The following is a 9,016-nucleotide window of genomic DNA, read 5'->3' on the forward strand; positions in this document are numbered from 1 at the left end:
TCGTGATCCGCCCGTCTCGGCCTCCCAAAGTGCTGGGATTACAGGCTTGAGCCACCGCGCCCGGCCAGGTTTTTTTCTTATTAAGAGAATTATCTGTCAGAATCCATTTGAGTAAAAATTAAAAATTTTTTAATTAAAAAAAGAATTAAATACCAGCCTCCCAAGTAGCTGGGACTACATGTGCATGCCACCACACCCACCTAATAGTACCTTCTATGCAAGGCAAAGAATAAGGTTTCAGGCATGGAGCAAGAATGGTGCAATTACTGACAGAAGAAAGTTAAAATGTAGAAAGAAATGCATGGATAAACCTCATACTCAGCAGGGTTCTTGACTCTGGTAGGGAACAGGAGGAACATAGATTCAGGGATGGACCCTCAGACCCTTTTAACTCTATTGGTAACATTTTATTTCCTACGTTAGTGGTAGATATTCTTTGTATGCCGGGCGCGGTGGCTCACATCTGTAATCCCAGCACTTTGGGAGGCTGAGGTGGGTGGATGGGTGGATTGCTTGAGGCCAGGAGTTCAAGACCAGCCTGGCCAACAATGGTGAAACCCCATCTCTACAAAAATACAAAAAATTAGCTGAGCATGGTGGCACACATATGTAATCTCAGCTACTCGGGAGGCTGAGGCACGAGAATCACTTGAATCTTGGGAGGCAGAGATCGCAGTGAGCCGTGATCACACCACTGCACTCCAGCCTGGGTGACAGAGCAAGACTGTCTCAAAAAAAAAAAAAAAAAAAATACTCTTTGTATCAACTTACACACATTTAGTATGCATGAAATATCAAGAGGAACTAAGAATCCTTCAGTTGTGAAAATACTGATCCTGACATGATGCAGAGGGTATTCAGATGTGAATTTCTAGCAATCCAAGATTGAATCTTCATTCCTTGAGGAAGTGCTATATTCATTCACAAAACATTTACTGTGGGCCACTAGGCCTACTAAGCACTCAGTAAAAATTCTGTGAATGAAACAGTCAGTGTAATAATCACTACCTTTTCAGAAGAGATCTTCACTAGCATATCTACTTGATATAAAGCAGTTCCATGTTCTTTTCTTGAACTGACACTCAGGTACCCACTTCCGGTATCATCATTTGTTAGCAGCTCAATATCATTCCACATGTTTCTGAGACTGTCTTCCTGAGTCAGGAATCACTGTCTTTCCTGTAACAACATAAAATTAGACACCTTATTATCTTGTTGCATAGAACTCAGTTCCTTGGGAAATGAGAAAGTTTACTCACAAAACAAAAACAAAAGTCTAACAGTAACATACACAGACACCTTTGTCTTCTTGTTATTGCTGTGGCCACTAAACACTTTGGGCCAATAACATAAATGGAACTAGAGCTATCATGGTTACCAGAGAACATATTGGTTTATGCACACAGACCAACAATTCTGATCTTACCAATGTATCCTAGAGCTTCCACTACTTTTGTGTGTCTAGTTTGGAATTATACCAAGTTTTCATTAGAAATAAACCTTTAATCAGTATAGCAGCAAACAGTGTAGGTTTAATTGCCAGCTTGTCTGGGATATCATAGGATGATAAGATTCCAGATGAAGTTCAGAAAAAGTCCATTAATGCTATCATAGTATTATTATACAATAAATAAAAATGATTAGGGAAGGAGAAAAAAATGAATCAGGTTTCTGGACCAAAGACTAAGCTTGAAATCTTATGAGGTTTAACCATCTCAAAAAGTAAAGGTTTACATAAACCATATTACCTGGAGTCTGGGTGGGAAAAGAATACTAAGGAGAAAAACAATCCTTGGATCAAGACTGGTAGGGAATGATAATCAAATAATTACAATTGGTTTCGTAAGTGCTACTAGAAGTGTGTTTTAATATTTATAAAAGGTATAGCACAAGGAAGAAACAACTTCTGACTTGATGCTCTTTCACAATGACGAGGCAGTTGTCCATGGGTGATCACTTAATCTTTCTGTTCCTCAATTCTCTAATTTATAAAATAAGAATATACAGGCCGGGCATGGTGGCTCATGCCTGTAATCCCAGAACTTTGGGAGGTTTAGGTGGGTGGATCACCTGAGGTCAGGAGTTTGAGACCAGCCTGGCCAACATGACGAAACCCCCTCTCTACTAAAAAAGGAAAAAATTAGCTGGGCGTAGTGGTGTGTGCCTGTAATCCCAGCTACTCAGGAGGCTGAGGCTGGAGAATTGCTTGAACCCAGGAGGCGGAGGTTGCAGTACGTTGAGATTGTGCCACTGCACTCCAGCTTGGGCAACAAGAGTGAAACTCCATCTGGGAAAAAATATATACATATAGCTGGCCCTCCATATCCATGTGTTCCACATCCCTAGATTCCACCTACAGGCATAGTGCATTTACACTGTTAGGCAAGATAAGTAGTCTAGAGATGATTTAAATTATACAGGCAGATGTTCCCAGGCCACATGCAAATACTATGCCATTTTATGACAAGGACTTAAGCATCCCAGGGTTTTGGTATCTGTGGGAGGTCCCGGAACCAATCTCCTGTGGATACCAATACCAAGGGACTAACGTAGTTGTACCCGCCTGTAGGAGTTTTCTATTTTTTACTTCTGGTTTTTTGAGACGAAGGTCTCACTATTTTGCCCTGGCTGGCCTTGATCTCCTGTGCTGAAGCAATCTTTCTGCTTCAGACTCCCAATGTTTTGAGTTTTAAATGTTCACAGAACAATGCTTGGTTGATGGCAAACATTCAATTTTAGGTGTTAGCTAATTTGTTATTAGTGGAAGCAGGTAACACTTGGGCTGAGAATTGAAGATCATAGTTTTATAAATGTTGAAAGAGTTCTTCCTAAGAGCATAAGCAAGGGAACACAAACAAAACATGTTTGGAGAATAGAGAACAGTTTTAGTGACTGGTGTTTGGGTGGGAGTGAGGAGATGAAGGAGGAGGGACAGGCTGGAATGAATACTTTTATAGGTCTCAATTTCCCACATCTGTGAAACAGAGAAACCGCCCATAACTGCCACATTTACTTATTCAACAGATGTTTATTGAATACCTATTTACTATGTGCCAGGCACCTTTGTAGGAACTGGCAATATAGCTTGAACAAAGCACAAAATGTCTTTGCCATTACGAAGTTTATGTTTTTGCGGGAAAAACGGACAAAAATAAAATAGTTAATACACATCTTGTTACGCTACCTCTACAAAAAAAGCAAATGCACAAATAATTGCAAAAAGTGCTAAATGATTTGAAGGAAACAGTGATTAAATGGATGAGGTGAGGCGTCGCTGAAGAAGGATTTGTTTGGGAAGGGAAGGAGGTGAAGGTGACATCTGAGCTGAGACCTGAATAACAAGAAGTCAAGTACGCAAAACTTAGGCGGAACGCGACGTAGGCAGAGGGAACAGAGTGCAAAGGCTCAGAGGCTGGGTAGGAAGCGTTTGATGCTGCTGCCGGGTCAAAGAAAAGTAGAAGACAGTGAGGGAGAGAGCAGTGGAGCCCAAAAAAACCTCGCCTTCAAGACTGAATTTTATTCTCAGTACAAGGGGTAGAGGGGAACTCAGCAAACGAGTGGCCTGATTTGATAATTTTGAGATCACTCTGGCGGCGGAATGCAGAACAGATTCGCGAATAGGAGAGAATGAGCAAGATGAAACACTTGTCAGTTAGGCCTCCGTCCTTAAACGCTCTCCGCTGGACACCGCCGCCCGCAAAAACCGACTCCAACCTCTCTCCTGACGGCGTTAAAGGGAAAAATAGGAACTGAGGAGAGGCTACAGTTACTTCGTCCTGAACCCACCCCCAGTTCCCTACACAGCGCAACTCCCCGTCCTCACCTGCAATTGAAGAAACTAAAGAGAAACACTCAAGTATCCGGCCCCTCTTCCTGACTCACACAACCGCCTCTAATCTTTAGGTTTCATCCCACAGGTTTAAATTGGCGGGAGAACACTAAACCCAACCCCTTTACGGCGGCCGGACGAGACCAAGATTACTTTAGACTCGAAATAGGACGTTGCCCCACCCTGAGTTCCGCCCGTTCTGTTCTCCCGACTGCGCATTCCTAGGCTGTATTATTGGCCCCGCCCTCTTCATGGTCCTTACACGCCCCTTTGAAAGAACACCCAATCACCGCCTCGAATTGCGTTGTTATAGAAACTCTTGTTACCGCCCTTTTTACTCCCAGCAAGCTGTGCGACGCGCCGGGCCTCGTCGCCTTTGTGCCATCCGGGTCTCTCGCGCGAGCGATTTAGTCGGAGGCGAAGCTTCGGAGCGGCAGGTACTGTTGAAAGCGACAAGTGGAGGCGCCGCTCTAGCGGCCGGGACTCTGAACTATGGCGGTAGGTACCGAATCTGAGTTTAAAGCCAGGGATATTTTTCTACTACGTTCCAAAGAGTGGGTGAACGGCTCTCAGAGCCTTGTTCGTGTGTATGTGTGTGGACAAAATGGCGCCGCGGCCTTCTTCTGCGCCCGCCATCATGGCTGCCTGCTGTAGGGAGGGGGAAGTAAGGCGGTGGTGATGGGGGTGGGGAGCCGCAGGGAGTGCCTTTTTTTTCCAGAACTTTCCTCCTCTTTTCTCCAATCCTACGTTCCTTTTGCCCCGCTGAACTTCCTCCATTTTCGCTTATTCACACTGGCTAGTGATTTATACTAAGGTTATTTAGGGACTGAGAATTTGCAGTGGAGAAAGGGGCTGGGAAAGAGAAAGACGATCAGGAGTGGTCTGTGAAAAGTACTGGATCAAAAAGGCGGTGTCTGTTAAGGGATAGTGTGGCAGAAGAGAGCGACTTGTAGCGATTTTTTTTTGTACGCTCAATGAGATGCTTTTAGTTGTATAATTTCAATTAGTGTTTGTCAGTATAAGCCTTATTGTGTATTAACGAGCTAGGAAGGTATTGCTGAAAGGGAGTGAAAATTCACCTTAGAAGGTTGTGGAACTACCAATTCTGACTGATGCGCGGTTTCCGAAGTGGCCCGTGATGTCATCAATTTGAAGTCCGAGAAGAATTACAGTTAAGTCTTGTCACTGACCTTGCTCCTTTAGATTTAAACCCTTCGTTGACCCAAGAGGAGCTACCGTTCGTAAATTACCTATTCTGAACAATAAGCCTGCGTGTGTATAAGATGCCCAATTCTGACGGATCCACATTATTTTGTGCTTGCTTTATTTTTATTCCGTTAAAAGGAAAATGTAAAGATTTTGCATTCCTTTTTACTAACTAAAAAATTATATCATTTTCCGTAATAATTATGACTCTTAAAGGTAGTGATAATTTTAAAGTTTGCTCTTCCCAACAATTGGAATGCCTGGTATTAGGCAGATGATTTTCTTCCACTCCCTACCCCTCCAATATCTAGTTGATTGAGTTTAGACTCGTTTTTACTTACTGTTTTCCTTTGTTTAGTGTTTTGGGCCTTAGTATACTTAAAGAGTAATACTATTTTTCTTGGGTTGCAGGGTTTTTTTTGTGTTTTTTTGAGACGGAGTTTTGCTCTTGTCCAGGCTGGAGTGCAATGGCGCGATGTTGGCTCACTGCAACATCCGCCTCCCGGGTTCAAGCGGTTCTCCTGCCTCATGCCTCAGCCTCCCAAGTAGCTGGGGTTACAGGCGCCCACCACCACACCCGGCTGATTTTTTTGTATTTTTAGTAGAGAAGGGGGTTTCACCATGTCGGGCAGGCTGGTCTCGAACTCCTGACCTCAGATGATCCACCCGCCTCGGCCTCCCAAAGTGCTGGGATTACAGGCGTGAGCCACCGCGCCCGCCCAGGTTCCAATATTTTAAAAAGTGAATTCAAACATGTACTTATGCTGTGCCTTGTTCAATAAAAAGACAATCCCCTGGAGAAGTGGCCTAGTATTCAATCTAGTGCTTACCTTCTTCGCAGTGGAAAAAGATTTGTCTACTATGTTTCGAGCCCTTATTAGAGTTTGCAACAAAATGTAAATGATAAGAAACCAAAGTGGCTGCCTCGTAGAGCCAGTGCTGGAATAGAAGGCTGTTTTGCAGTTAACGTTTATGTGTACACATAGATTCGTACTAAATTAAAGCTTAGATAATTTCAGAGCAATTTTAATATTCAGTTGGTGGTTTTTTTCCTGGATACCTGCATTATGCTACTATAAAATATCCTCGGGGAAGTAAAAGCTTTCCATGGCCTCAATGACCACATGTCATTCCTGTCTGTTTAGTGTGAAGATGGTTTTTGTTGTTGCTCCGTAGTATATTTTACAGATGAAAATGGTTGATGTAAGTTTAGGTTAGCCTGTGTCACAGGAAGGTTTCTCTGTTGCTTAGCTTTGTGATGTTAAACATAAAGTTAAAGTTAGATAAACCATTGCCTGAAAACTGCCTAACTTTTCCATGCAAGGGTTGCTTTCGATTCTAGTCTTGTTCTCTGCAAAAGTAAATGGGATTTGCCAGTAGTTAAGGAATTCTATCTCTGACAGAAAGTGTCATGCACTGAGAGAAGTGATAGCGGTGCTTAAAATTTTTGAGATCACTTCTGTTTACCAAGTGTAAGCTGTACAAACACTTAGCAAGTAGTGGATGAGTCTGAAATAGTCCTTAAGGATAATGATGAAAAAAAATCCAGGTGTCCACTATTCATTGTGAAAAATCAGAATCGTCCTTAATAATACAGCATCATGGAGATGCAGTATTTTAAGCAAGTCAGCTAATGTTGCTGGATCTCATCTGTGAAACGACGAAGTTGAACTCTATTAATTATAAGGGATGAAAACCTTTCGGCATAAAAATTTTGTGGTTCCAGAAGTCACCCAGACTGGAGAAATAAGTACGTATACAATATGCTGGCATGAGAGCCTCCCTGGTAGTTACTTTCTTTTATTTCTTACTGTTCTTTTTATACCATTGTTAGAGGAAAAACATGTAATTTATGTCTTTCACCTCATAATTGAACTGCAAAACCTTTCTTTTTTTAATTTATTATTTTATTCCCTAAGTCTAGCATTGGTTTTGGCACATTTTTGACCCTCAGTAAATACTTGTTGAAGTAACTTGACCTCTCACAACTTCATTTGTTAAAATACAATATACCCATTCATTGTACTTGATATTTGGTATTCATTTTCTGGACTGATCTTCCTAAAGGAGGAAGTTCTCTAATGTGATTCCTTCTGCTGAAGACTGTCGATTCCCTATTTATTCAATCCAGATTCCTTCTGATGTTGTGAAAAGTCCATAAACTGTTTCTGTAAAGGGCTGGATGGTAAATATTTTTAGCTTTGTGGGCCATGTGCAGTCTCTGTCACATTCTTTCCCAGGCTGGAGGGGCAGTAGCACAATCTTAGCTCACTTCAACCTCTGCTTCCTGGGTTCAAGCCGTTCTCCTGTCTCAACCTGTTGAGTAGCTGGTATTACAGGCACACCCCACCAAACTCAGCTAATTTTTGTGTTTTTAGTAGAAGTGGGGTTTTACTATGTTGGCTAGACTGGTCTCAAACTCATGACCTCAGGTTATCCTCCCACCTCAACCTCCCAAAATGCTAGGATTACAGGCATGAGCCACAGCACTGGCCTTTTCAGTGCCTTTAGTTTTAACAGTTCACTCTTTACAGTGCTATTTACTGAAGTTATTAAATATGCCTAAACTACTTTAAAAAAAATGTAAAAACCATTCCTAGCACAAGGCCATACAGAAACAGGATGAGGACCATAGCTTGCCAACCTTTCCTAAGTAATCAATTCCCCAGGTGTATCAATTATTTTATTTTCATATTATCTTCTCTGGTCAGATAGCCTACCATTGTCTACTTTCCGCATTAGTTGAAACTTGTAAAATTTATATTGTAATAATTACTTACAAAATGCTTTAAAGCAGAAACAACTTAATGTTTTCATAGCCCAGAGCACATATGAGGAGAGGCAGACCATATTTTGCAGCAGCACTGTGCCAAGGGGCTGTTTTCATTAGAGGGTTATGACATTAAGATGAGGTTCTCACTTTGGTAAGTTAATTTTCTGTTTATTATTTTATAATATTTTTAAGGCATTCTGTTTTAAGATTTTATGGTCTTGAGTATCTTTAAGCTTTAACAACTCATTTTTGATGTTTGACGTGTATGCTAATTTAAAAGTATTGGTAAAGTCAGTTAAATGCATTCACACATCTAAAAAGGACTGTATTTTCTCTGCTTAAATGCTTATTGGAAATACTTGGAGCCCTTATTCCTCCCCTACTCCACCCCATGTTTTAAAAGTTATAAAAATAATCGTTAGAAAACTAAAGATACATCAGTCTAAATATGTAGGTCTCGCTTTAGTATCAGGTTCGTCATTTCAAGTCATTCAGGCTTACTAGTGCACAAAGCATATTTAGCTATTTGGAAAGCAGGCATTCTGATTTATTGATGAGGGGGACTATCTTCCCTTCCTTTGTCCCTCTTTTAAGAAATTGAAAACATTTAAAATGTAATTAAGAACTTTAATCATTTGTTTTTAAACTTTTAGGCTAGTGATACAGAACGAGATGGACTAGCCCCAGAAAAGACATCACCAGATAGAGATAAGAAAAAAGAGCAGTCAGATGTATCTGTTTCTCCTAGAGCTTCAAAACATCATTATTCAAGATCACGATCAAGGTCAAGAGAAAGAAAAAGAAAGTCAGGTATGAATTCTTAGAGGTGGTATATCAGCATTTGTATAAGTTACGTAGACCTGTTGTATAAGAAGACATACGTTTAGTTTGTTGGCCGGGCGTGGTGACTCAAGCCTGTAATCCCAGCACTTTGGGAGGCCAAGGCAGGCAGATCACCTGAGGCCGGGAACAAAAATACAAAAATTGACACAATCTCAGCCCAATGCAACCTCCATCTCCTGGATTCAAGCAATTCTTCAGCCTCCGCCTCCTGAGTAGTTGGGATTACAGGCATGCGCCACCAAGCCCAGCTAATTTTTGTATTTTTAGTAGAGACAGGGTTTCGCCATGTTGGAACATATCAAATATAATTCAGCCTGTTTATTTTCTTTCGTTTTTATTTTTCTGTCTTTTTTTTTTTTTTTTTT

At 41.2% G+C, this 9,016-nt stretch overlaps 2 protein-coding genes across 6 annotated transcripts in view; one reads left to right on the forward strand and one right to left on the reverse strand.

Moving 5' to 3' along the window:
• The window catches only part of KNTC1 (kinetochore associated 1), a 111,812-nt gene extending 107,883 nt beyond the window's left edge, over window positions 1-3,929 (reverse strand). Inside the window, exons 1-2 of one of the 2 annotated variants that reach the window (XM_011948478.1) lie at window positions 3,824-3,929; window positions 1,009-1,179 (exon numbers count right to left, since the gene is read on the reverse strand). In XM_011948478.1, coding sequence (XP_011803868.1) covers window positions 1,009-1,137 — 129 coding nt within the window. In that variant the 5' untranslated portion in view covers window positions 1,138-1,179; window positions 3,824-3,929. Of the gene's footprint in view, window positions 1-1,008; window positions 1,183-3,823 lie in introns of those variants that run through there. The other variant, XM_011948479.1, reaches the window with a different exon arrangement.
• Window positions 3,930-4,160: 231 nt separating this feature from the next.
• Window positions 4,161-9,016, forward strand: part of RSRC2 (arginine/serine-rich coiled-coil 2) — a 21,673-nt gene continuing 16,817 nt past the window's right edge. For 2 of the 4 annotated variants that reach the window (XM_011948482.1, XM_011948483.1), the window contains exons 1-2: window positions 4,161-4,327; window positions 8,462-8,618. In XM_011948482.1, the coding sequence (XP_011803872.1) occupies window positions 4,322-4,327; window positions 8,462-8,618 (163 nt within the window). In that variant the 5' untranslated portion in view covers window positions 4,161-4,321. The remainder of the gene's footprint in view (window positions 4,328-8,461; window positions 8,619-9,016) is intronic. The other 2 variants (XM_011948485.1, XM_011948484.1) reach the window with 1 other exon arrangement.

This window comes from Colobus angolensis, unplaced genomic scaffold, assembly GCF_000951035.1.
Source record: "Colobus angolensis palliatus isolate OR3802 unplaced genomic scaffold, Cang.pa_1.0 Scaffold28, whole genome shotgun sequence".
Lineage (NCBI taxonomy): Eukaryota > Metazoa > Chordata > Mammalia > Primates > Cercopithecidae > Colobus > Colobus angolensis.